General features: G+C 30.1%; 1 protein-coding gene and 1 non-coding gene across 2 annotated transcripts in view; one reads left to right on the forward strand and one right to left on the reverse strand.

Annotated features, from left to right (window-relative positions):
- Lrriq1 (leucine rich repeats and IQ motif containing 1) overlaps positions 1-12,734 on the reverse strand; it is a 156,370-nt gene that overhangs the window by 96,084 nt on the left and 47,552 nt on the right. Inside the window, exons 12-13 of the mRNA XM_026391410.2 lie at positions 7,783-7,856; positions 4,878-4,971 (exon numbers count right to left, since the gene is read on the reverse strand). Of these exons, the coding sequence (XP_026247195.2) occupies positions 4,878-4,971; positions 7,783-7,856 (168 nt within the window). The remainder of the gene's footprint in view (positions 1-4,877; positions 4,972-7,782; positions 7,857-12,734) is intronic.
- Positions 8,495-8,565, forward strand: Trnaa-ugc (transfer RNA alanine (anticodon UGC)). The gene has a single exon. It is a non-coding gene; the product is annotated as a tRNA-Ala (tRNA).

Genomic DNA, 12,734 nt, shown 5'->3' on the forward strand with positions numbered 1-12,734 from the left:
TCATATCAGCAAGAGAATTCAGGCTCTATTTGCCCAACATATAATAGAAAACCTATGACCCCTAAGGATTTTGTTTTCAATAATGAGCAAAACTCTTTATTTTTATTTGGCATCAAAGACTTGTTTCATATAGTGTGTAGTGAAAATAAAAGTACTTATCTAAAAATAAACCATCAAATATTTTTATCTGAAATAATATAACTTGCCAAGAAGTGCCCTTTAGAAATAATTATAATTATAATTTTCATATTGGATGTTTATATCTAAAATCTGGCTCCTAGCAATGAGGACTTAAGCCTTGGGGATTAGTACCTTAAACCCTCATAGAAGAGTAGCACATCCCCAGAACTTGAGCTACTACAGCTAAATGGAGACCTTGACTGCTTTCATTCCAGATGAGAGAGTTCCCCTCTTAGCTGGTCAGAGCCTAGCAGTATATTTAGGTGAACCTTCTATGAATACATCTTTTAAAAATCTGAAAACTTTGACTCTATCATAATTTGAAGTTGACTATTAGCTGGTATTTCATATAGTCATTTGTCCCAGAGTTGTTGTTTTTTCCCCCCTCTTAAGAAACTTGTTTAATTTGATAAATACTTTATGGTACTATAGAGTTTGAGGACTCCAGTTTTAGAACTCAGGATATTGATAATTACTAAGACTTGGCAATAATACAATTTTTAATTTATAGGGATTAACATTTTTAATAACATGAATAAAATCTAAAAAAGTAATAGAAAAGGTAACACAGCTGAAACATGGATTTTTAAAGCCATTACCTATTATAATGTAATTAAGTACTGTAGTAAAGTTCTTCAAAATACTGTTGCATATCTACAACACACAAGAAACTGTGTTGGTACTGTATAACCACTATAAAAATTATAGACAATTTACTTTCACTAAGAATATAAATTTTTCAGATAATCAAGAGTCTTAAATTATTTCCTTTATAAAATTTAATAGGTATAAATGAAATTACATAACTGAATGCATACTAAAGAAATGTTACAGTTCACAGTGAAGATGGATAACTAAGTACAGTTTGCACAACTTAGTATTGTAGACAAGCTGCTAAATTCTCTGTGTAAATAAGTCCTTTAAAACATAAGGAAATATATTCTTTTTTACCCTCCAGTCTAATTCCAAGTTCTAAATAACAATTATTTTATGCTTCCTTCTGTTCTCTTTTAAAAATTGCATTTTTGTTCTTATATGTAGCAAAGATAAAGAAAATCGTCATAAAATTTATATTCAAGATGCCCCAAACTCTATGGTTTGAATAAGGCTTACCCCTTCTGAAATTCATACTAAAGTTTAATCCCAGGTATGAGGAATTAAAAGGTGAATACTTAATCTCACAATCTCACTACAGTATTTAGAGTCCCCATGAAGCACACCCCTTATCCCTTACACATGATGCCCTGTAGCTCTCTGCTGGTAAGAAGGCTATCACCAGATACAGGTCCTTGACCTTGACCTAGAACTGGGATCCAAAATAAACTGTCTCCTTTCTTAATAATTTAGCCAGTCTTTAACACTGTGTTATTAGCAACAGAAAATGAATTAATGTAGTGACAAACATCCTTTCCCCAGAAAATGAAGGGAGAAATATATGCTAACTTACTAAGGTTAAAAAAAGCAAGAAGGAAGCCATGAGAAAGAAATGCCATCTAGGCACTTATAAGGACAGGGATTTTGTGTCCTAAATATCCTGGGAGCTATTTATTAGGTTAAATGATTTTATCTAGCAGAGAATGAGTGGGGAAGAGTATGTTCTTACTGTAGGAGTTCAACTGATATACTTTTAATTGCCTGCTAAAATTACACCTGCAAATAGCCCTAAAATAACTTCTTCCCTGAGGGAATAACCAATTTTATCTGACAGAAATAAGAAGGGCCTAAGATAATGCCAGGAATATATTTGGAATTAAAAATGTAATATCCCATTTCTAGAACCACAGAATCCCAACTACCCACACTATTTCAGAATTTGGAGTTCTTGCTGATTTCTCTTTCAGAAATAAAACTCTTAAAAGTAAAAAGGATCCTGCAGGGATGGAGGGACAAGATATATATATATATATATACATATATATATATATGTATATATATGTATATATATATATATCAATCATGAATGGGAAAAACATAACAAATATTCTAATTTTAAAATAATAACTTTTCTTATGCTGTGAAAATAAACTGTGTAGAAGTAGCCTATTTGTATGCTTAATACTAAAGAAAAGATTAGTACTGATCAAACATCATATGTAAATGGAAAGACTACAAATAGTATCAAGGATAAAAACTCAAAAATATTACAAGAGAAAATAGATCCAAAGCTTAGAAGAGGTAGCCCAGCTATTAATATGAGAAAAAAATAAACCACAAAATATAAGAGTGTCCAATCCAAGGATTAGTAAACAATGTTCATTTAATGATTCAATCTAAGGCAAACATAATTTAGATTTTGTTTTGAGAATCATCTTTTAGTTTTTTGACATTAAAAACTATGCATTTGGACATATTATAAATAAGGTATAGTAGTTTATTTCTATACCACAATTAATTTTAAAAAATGAAAATATGAGTATGTGTATATATGCATATGTGTATACATACACAGGCATGTGTGTGTATGTGTGTGTATATATTTATTTATTCTAGCTCCAAATTGGAAAAATTTTCACAACAATTTAGGGATACTTTCATTACTTTTAGCACTTTATAATACCTGTACTTGCTAATAACTTTTAATTTCCTCACTTATTCTCTTATGTCTTATTATTTCTGCTGTGGAAAAATCTCTCTCCAAAATGCCATTTTAATTTAATTTTATTTTTTTTTTAAAGAGAGAGTGAGAGAGGAGAGAGAGAGAGAGAATTTTTAATATTTATTTTTTAGTTCTCGGCGGACACAACATCTTTGTTTGTACGTGGTGCTGAGGATCGAACCCGGGCCGCACGCATGCCAGGCGAGCGCACTACCGCTTGAGCCACATCCCCAGCCCCTCATTTTAATTTTAAAATAAATACTTTTCAAATAACTATTCAAAATTACACTATAGTTTATTAAAAACAATAATAACACATTTTATGTGCTGTGTGAGAAGCACTACTTAGTTTTTAATGATTTAACATACTTAGTCCACACAGAGTCTGTAACTATTCTCTAATATTCTTGACATTTCTTCTCCTGAGGTTAATTTGTAGATATGATGAGTTTTAGCTAATGGAAGCTGATTGAATTGATCACTGTCCTTTTAAGTGGCATGGTTAAATGTAAGTTGTGCATACCCTGTTGTATTTTTCCCTTTCTCACACCAGAGTCTATTAGCTTAAAACAAAAACAAAACAACAGGTGTCATTGAAGTAACATGACAACACATCTGAAGCAGTCTAAATTTGAGTCTTCTCAGACTGTACAGGCTGAACTCAACCCCATCAGATGTAACACAAGCAAAAAATAAACTTCTTATTATATACTGAAACACATTGACTTATGGTTTCTTTGTTATAGCATAACATATATTTTCCTATGGGGTAGATATAATTATTAAAATAATTTTGTACATGAGGAAACTAAGACACAGTAAAGTTAAAATAACCTGCACATGACCAGTTAATATAGTAGCAGAACTAGACTGCCCCTGAGCATCAACTTTCTCTTTTAAGAAAACTTCAAAGTGAAGAATATGCAATCATCTTGATTTGATCATTACTCAAAGTACACATGAATTAAAACACAATATTGTAACTCATAAATATGTAAAATTATTCTACGTTGTTCAGATATGAGATGTCCCCCTAAAACTACTGTATTAATGCAGGAATGTTTGGAGATGAAATGATTGGACTATGAGAGCTGTAAACTGATTAGTATGTCTACTTTGAATGGATTGAGTGGCAACTCTAGGTAAGCAAGGTGTGGTTAAAGAATGTGGGTCACTGAGGGCCTGCCCTGGAAGGCTTCTTCTTCCCAGTGGCCTCTTTCCCCATCCTTCTGTTTTTTGGTTACCATGAGTGAAGCAGTCCCCCTTCAACAAAGCCTTCTGTAATGGTTCCACCTCAACTTGGATCCACAGAAATGGAGTTGGCCTCCCCTACTAACACCTCTGAAATCATGAGCCAAAATAACCTTTTTCTCCTCTAAATAGTTTTTGCCAGATGTTTTGGTCACAGTGATGAGATATGTGTTAGCTTCTTAGCTAACACATATGTCAATCAAAAAACTTTTAAAATACAAAATATACAAAAAAAACAAAATAAAACAAATTACAGTTAGGATATAATTAAAGTAGGAAGCTTAGTGATTAAAATGCCATTTTGTCATCTAAACAAATGTCTTTTCTATAAATGCAAAACCTAAGACAATTATATCACACTAAATTTGTCACATACTCAATGGTTTAGGTCATAATTATATTTTCAAATTTTCATTAATTCATACATATCCAAGAAAATTATTTTAGGCTGAAGATTTTTTAAAAATAATTTTATAAAACTTTTCAAAAATAAATTATTTTAAAAATTATTTTTAAAATTAACTTCCCACTAACAATTCCTATTTTAGGACAATTTTCTTCAAACTGTGTTTTCTGAAATCATAATAAAAGATGCTCAGTGGATACAAAAATGCTTCTTTAAGCCAGGTGCAGTGACACATACGTATAATCTCAGTGACAAGGGAAGATGAGGCAGGAGGATCGCGAGTTCAAAGCAAGCCTCATCAACTTAGCAAGGCACTAAGCAATTCAGTGCGACCCTATATCTAAATAAAATAGAAAAAAAAATGACTGCAGATGTGGCTCAGTGGTTAAGTGGCCCTGAGTTCAATCCCTGGTACCAAAAAAAAAAAAAAAAATCCTTCTTTACCTCCAGTTGATTTCTTGAAGAAGTGGATTTCCAGTGATAGAGAGTTCACGGAGAGAACAGCATGCATCAAACCATTTTATAGCACTTGTAAGATCTATGGAAAAAATCATTATAAAAGGTATCAAAGATAAAGAAAAGAGTTAAAAGATAATGTCCATTTTATTTATTGGTTACCCATTAAAGAAAAGCATTATTTTTTCTATCTTCTGCAGAATACTATATATTTTCTAAAGGAGACTATATTAATTACACAGATATCTATAGAATATTTTTTTTTATTTAGGAGCTACTTAAACTTATATATGTCTACTTTAAAATATAGGTCCTTAACTATCTCATAGGCTAGAGAAAATGAGATAATGTGCAAAAGGGTTAGAACATTTTGTGCTAGATTGAAATCACAAAATATGAAGAAATTAAATCTAAAGTAACAGGATAGGTGGTAAAATTAAATTTAAACCTATATAGGTTCACATGGACATATTATATTTTTTAAAGTAAAAACAGGCATGGTGACACATGCTTGTATTGTAATCCCATCTACACAAGAGGCTTAGGTAGGAAGATTGCAAGTTTGAGGCCAGACTGGGCAACTTGTGAAGACCTTATCAAAAAAATAAAATTTTAAAACAGCTGGGGATACAGTTCAGTATATACATGAGGCCTTGGGTTTAATTCCCAGTCCTGGAAAAACCAAATGTGAAAATTGTATTTTTTTTAAAACAAAATCTAGCAAATCTAGGGTACACTCTATAGTAATGTATACCAAATTGCTTTCCAATAGAAAACAACCATAACACTGGGAAATATCTTTATCTCTATCATCTACCCATATCTAACTATCTATGAAGTACCTAATTAAAGTCTAACTCAGAGAAATGTGCTGTATGGAGGAGTATTACTACTTTCAAGTAGGAATGTAGAGCCCAAGCAGAGTCTGTTTTGCTACATTAAGGAGGCAAGTATTACAACCGAGGCTGGAATTTATTAGAAAAAGTACTGAGAAGCTGAATGTATGCAAGTTGGGATGTCTGTATGATGACTCCCCTTGTATCCTTGTAAAAGTGCTGAGTTACATAGGATAGACAAGAAATATTCTCCAAAATCCAGCAGAAATCCTCTGCTGCAGAAGTAAGAGCTAAAAGTTGATACTAAAGTCCATGTAGCAGTTGCAGCCATGCAAGCCTAAGACCAATTGGGCATTTCAGAGATCAGTGAAAATCTAGGGAGAATTGCACATTAAAAATGAAGGCCAGACCCTGGAGTAGGGGTACCTGTTGTAAGACAAAATGAAACTAAGCCTGTCAGAAATAATGAACACTAATTTAATTGCCTGTTAGAATAAAGCTTAACCCCATTTAAAGAAAGACTAGTCTATATTATCTGCAATGTTCAACATACAGTTGAAATTTACTAGAAATATAAAGAAATAGGAAAATATAAGCTATTGTTAATATAAAAGCAGTTAGTAGAAACTAAACCAGATATAAAGTCAATTTTGACAAAGACACCAAGGAAGTTACATGATGAAAACTGTATGTCTATATAAAAAGATGAACTCAATCCCTAGCTCACCACATACATAAATTGCACTTTAAGATGGATTATAGACTTAATGATAAAAACTAAAAGTACAAAGCTTCCAGAAGAAAGCATAAGAAATTATGTTTTTAATCTGGAGATAGAAAAATATTTATTACAATGGTTATAGAAAAATGACTATAAAAGAGTATACAAATTAGATTTTATCAAAATTAAAAATATCTTCTAATTTAAATAAAATTAATATGTAAAATAACATGGGAGAAAATATTACAAAGCTAATATTTGACAAAGAATTTCATCTAAAACAGATAAGGAATTTCCATAAATCAATAAGAAAAAGACAAATAACCAAAGTTTTAAAAAGGTGAGACACTTAATCATTCATAAGAAAAGATACAGAAGTCACTCATAAATATTTGTAAGAAAATTCAATATATTTCTTTATTAGGGAAATGCAAACTAAAACCACAAAGAGATAACACAGTGAAATACTAAACATATTTGGAAAGGAGTAATTGGAACTCATACATGCCCAGTGGAATGTAAAATTTTACAGCTACATTGGGAAAACAGTTTGCCAGTTTGTTTCAAGTCAAAACCACACCACTTTATTTTCCTGTACTCTTACACATTTACCCAAGACTACTGATTGAAAAAAAAAAAACCCTACAAAAAGAGTTGTATAAAAGTTTCCATCGGAATCTATATTTCTACATTCATAGCAGAAATCTTATGTAATCAAAATATCAATCAAGAGGAGAATAGACAAATTGTTATATATTTATTTTTCAGCAGGAAAAAAAGAACAAAGGACAGAATAAACAAGATGGTGGAATATCACATGATTATTGAGCAAAGAAGCTTGGAGACAAGAGAAACCATACTGTTTGATTCCATTAAAATGAAGAAATAATTAACACGTGATGAGAAATTCAGACTGTGGTTGCCTTGGGGAGTGGACTGACTGGAAATGGGAATGGGTAAATTTTTTGAAAGGGATAAGTTAATTCAATTAATGATTCTTTAATAAGCCTTTGAGGGACATCTATATTTGGTAGGAATCAACAAATTAGGTTTTTTACTCATCTTTATTAGTCTATTTATTTCATAGGTAGGACATATAGGACTTTGAAATTGAAATGCAATGGTGATGCTTACCTAGGCCTACCAAAAAGATATGGTAGCAATATTATTTCAAAAGTGGAAAGAAACTCTCAATTAAATTATTTCAACACGTTTTATTGTACAGCTTTGTTGTTCACATACCATTAGCACATGTACTTAACTCCTTACCACATATTTGGAGCTAAAACTCAAAAGCTTATTTGTTTTAAAAAATTAAATATTATTCTAAACTTACCAGAAAGACAATTGTTGCTGACATCTAGCTTTTCCAAAGAAACAAAATGAAAAAGTGGTATAATTTTTGTCAAACTGAAAACAAAACATAAAATTCATTAAAAATTTTAAATGGTCATATTCTTGATATTATTGATGTAACTATATAACAATACACTTATTTAATAAAATTGTATAATTTACACTCAATTATGTATATAATTTTAATTCCAAAATACAATAACAACATTTAATAACAGTACTTATTAAAAATGTAGCAATCATAGGAGTCTAAGTAATCCTATTATGGATGATTTCTATTCATTTTTAAAGAGAAATTACCATGGAGAATTTCTACAAAGGAAGATTCTAATTCATTTGAAGAGAAAGTACAATAGAAGGGCCAAATTCAGTCACAAATATCATGGGCTTTGATGGGCATTTGCTATTCAATTTTAAATAAGTGGTTTTTGTCATTATTTTATCTTTGTATAAAGTCAATGTTTTATAGAAGTTACATTATTTTTTTTACACACTGGCTCAAACATGTAACCTAAACATTTAATGCACAAACATAAAAATATCACTTTTCAATATGATAACAGATTAGAGAAACTAATATGTTTTTAATTGAAAAGCATTGCTTTGTTTGTTAGATTGAAAGCATTATAAATGCTGTAAGTGTCCAAAACTATACTAGTTTTAATTCTAAATTAGAAATGTGCTTTGACTTAGGATGTAGTTCAGTTGGTAGAGTGTTTGCCTTGCATGCACAAGGCCCTGGGTTCAATCCCCAGCACCACCAAAAAAACAAAGAAAAAAAAAACAGAAAAAATGTGCTTAATATATAAATACTAAGTCCATGGAAAAAAATGTTATTTTTTATATCCATAGAATGAATTTAAATTTAGCAGAAATATATTGACATTTAAAAAAATACGCTTATGAATTATGCATACTAAAATAGTAATATAATGAACTTTAAATCCTTCATTTAAGTGTTAACATTTTCTAAGTTATAATTGTCATTAAGAATCCATATTCCAGCAAAAAACATAAAATGATATTGAAAATGCATGATATTGAAAAAAAGCTACGAAGGGAAAAATAAGTTTAGTTTGATTTATATTTTCAACTGAGACCAGTCTACACTTACTCTGTAACACAATATCATATTATTATAGCTATTTGGAAAATTGAAATTATCTGTTTATCTGAATCTTTAAATGAGACAAAAGCCCCCTTGTATAAGATGATCTTATGAAAATTATGTTTTCTAAATTAATCCTTTTATAAAATTTGAAATTCCATCCTATTCAAAATAGCACAATTTTAAAAAGGTACTCAGTAATTTTCTTTCCTTTTCTTTCTTACTGTCCCTTCACTATCCCATCAGAATTCTTTACCTTTTTCTATAAACTCCCTATATGACATTGTTAAAGGCGATGACATTGTTAATAACAGCAACTATTACTCTGAGGTTAGAAGCCAACGAGTAACACTGTGACTTATGGGATCTTGTAGCCTCATGGGGACTAGCACAAGACTAGCCCTTGTATTGACCTTGACTCCTCTCTTGTACTATCCTGTTCTGCATTAGCAGAAAGAAAGAAGATACTACTGATGAAAAAATAGACTAAATAATGAGGCTAGGAGAAAATATAAATGTAGTCAATCCTAAATACAATATTACTATTCACAATTTACCTATGTGATACTATATCTTAAAAACAGTTTTCTGGGGAGAAAAAATCTAAATTACGAAAAAAAATCTGTGAGAATATATTGGTCATTAAATTTATACAAACACTTCATTATTTGTACACTCCATAATAGTAAAATGTACTGAAATTTCACATGGATTTGGAAGAAAGGAAGGGAGGGAGGAAGGAAGGAAGGAAGGAAGGAAAGAAAATGAAAAAAAGACAGGAGGAGAGAGGAGAGGTGAGAGGGGTGGAGTAGAGAGAAATAAAATGTTGGAAACATAATTATAGAATTTAAGTATTCATTTTATCACTTTTCCTACCTAAGCAATTTCTGAATCAATATTGTAAACACAAAATAATTATTCAAGTGGAAATATAAAAGTATTTATTAACAAGAAAACTGTGTTCTAAGTTTAATAAATTTCTGAAACTAAACTTTGTATTTCTACTGCAAGGATTTTGAAAACTTAATAGCTAATGACATATTAAATCCTTCAGAATATAATTTTTCTATTTTTTCAGAATATTCCATATTTCTTAATAACAAGTTATAAAATGACATATACATAAAATATTAAACTATATAATTATTTAGAATTTTAAAAAATCAATAAATATCATCGTTGCAAAAATCAAAGAAATATCTATGACCAAATATTTTTAACACTGAAGTTTTATCTTGTAAGAATCCATATTTAAAAAATCATGTTCTTTATTATCTTTCAGATTTTAATCATGAAAACTAGCTATTCATTCACCTTTATGACTATACATTAGGAAGGAAGAAACCTAATCATAGAATCCCTTTTTTCAAACCTCTAGAACTTTTCTTTTACTGACATTCTGTCTATTTTTTTTCCAAGAAAATTCAAACCAGAAAGACAAAGGACATTAGTGAAAACCTAATACCATTTGACCTTGTCACATTAGCCCTGGGCATTAAAAGATATAACTTTCAAAGACGACAAAAAGCAAAAAATTTGTACAATGAGCAGCCAATGGTAATAGTTTCCACTTTCTGCTCCTACTTAGAGTCCCATTGGAAGTAGAAAAGCTTATGAAGCCAGAGTCTTCTTAGTTAGAACTCCATGGAGTCAAACTTAAAACAGTCACATGTTGTAATGAAAATTTAAAACAGAAGTCAGGATGAAACAGGCATTTCAAACAATATGTACTAAGTATCATTCTTTATATGTATTCCATTTGTTGGGATACGAAAAGCATATGGATATATAATTTCTTCCTTGTGATGCAAATATTTATCAAGAACTAAAAGAATAATATACACAATCTAAAAACCATACCAACCACAAATATATATACATACATATATGTGTAATAATATATGTATATATATACACACACACTCATGTATATAACTATATGCATTTTATATATACATTTATAAAATTCTCAGGTTTGTAAAATGAATTTATAAACATTTTCTATTTGGATTATCATTAACATCTTATAAAAAACAGTTAAGGTTAGCATTTTAACCCCTTTCACATGAGAAAAAAGACAAGGATTAGGTGGTGAGTTGCTCAGTGTCAATTGACTGATAAGTTATAGATTCAAAATTCAACCCCAGATCTACTGACACTGAGTTTTATCAAAACTGATGTGGTTCTGAAAGAAGACAATGTACATATAAAAGCATAATGCAAGATGGATCTTTTCTACAATTAACAGTATTAATTTTGTTGTAAAAATCCTAAGTTTGAAGATGATTTTTTTACTGTGATATTAGGAAATAATTTTATTATCCTATATGTCCATTCCACCATTACATTTTCCTGGTGCCTTCAGGCCCATTATTTCATCATCTCAGAAATGGTAGGTAGTGAGAGACTCAGAAAGAACATATCCAAGTATGTAACAGTATTATTAAGAATATCAAAACACTCAACAACATAATTATGCTAATTTTTGCACAGATAAGCTTAAAATAAGAAGTTCTTTTGTCTCTAAGAGTTCGTTGAGGGCAAGAGCATATGTCACCTATTTTTATATCCTCCAAAATAACAAATCCTATCTAAATATCCAAATATTATAAGACTAGGCAAACAAAATTATAAGGAGGATAATTTGGATTAATTATCCCAATCATCATTATCAATTCTTAAAAATTTTAGTATTTTAGTTACACTCCTTTTATATCAGATTGATATGCACAAGTCATAAGAGAATAACAGCAAAAGTTTATCACACACTACTAGTTTTAAATTTTATAGAAAGAATGTTATATGATAATTTAAATTGTCCAAAGAAATTAAAGACATTGTTTTTTAAAAAAGTATTTATTTATTTATTTTTTAGGTAGACACAATATCTTTATTTTATTTTATGTGGTGCTGAAGTTCTAACCCTTTGCCTCATGCATGCTTGGTAAGCGCTCTGCTGAGCCACAACCCTATTCCCTTAAAGGCATTATTTTTAATAAAAAGTTCTTCAATTAAATATTTTCATATCTCTCTAAATGTAATTTGCTGAGTGATTTACTGCATATGTCAAAATAAAGCTGATGATTTCATTTTAAAATTATGTTTCTTACCTGAAAAATATCATGTAAAGAAAGATCCAATGGGTGGGTGTGTGGATGGGCCAAGTTATTTACACTCTGTTATCTGTCAGAGCTAGTTTTTACACCCAATGTCCTTTAAAATCAAATCAACTTTCATATTTTATATATTATTAAAATAATTTGAGGGTATTTTAAATAAAGATTTGGTTTTCAACTGTCAAAGTTTAAAAGAAGAAGTCAAATAATTTAATACATACATGCTCAAAGGATGAAAAAAACTGTGCAAAAGTTAAGAAATAGTTTTATGTTTTTGAAAAAAAAAGGTCTAAATATAAAAATTAGGTTGTCCTTATTCACTTGTTTTCTAAGCACTGTATAACCCAAAGAGGTATTTTCTGTTAAAGGTTGTTCCTTTACTCCACTCCATGTGCCTTTGATGAACAAATTAATCATATTAGAGTGTACAAGCCTCAATGAAATATTAAGCAAAGGGAGAAGTACACATATTGTGCTCCTTCTTTGGTTTTAGACAGTTATTCTCTGCAAAGATCCAGATGTTTGGGGGTCTCAAATGAATTTTCTGAGGCAGATCCCCTTTTCAATTTAACATTAAGGTATTTCTTTAAGTGTTATTTTATCCCTAGGGATATCAAATTTAAATCTATCTTAACAGTTACAAAAGACATCCAAGTAGAGAGCAGATTAAAAATCATTCTTCCAGGACTTAATAAGTACCATTTGAGA

Source organism: Urocitellus parryii, chromosome 5 (assembly GCF_045843805.1).
Source record: "Urocitellus parryii isolate mUroPar1 chromosome 5, mUroPar1.hap1, whole genome shotgun sequence".
NCBI classification, from domain to species: domain Eukaryota; kingdom Metazoa; phylum Chordata; class Mammalia; order Rodentia; family Sciuridae; genus Urocitellus; species Urocitellus parryii.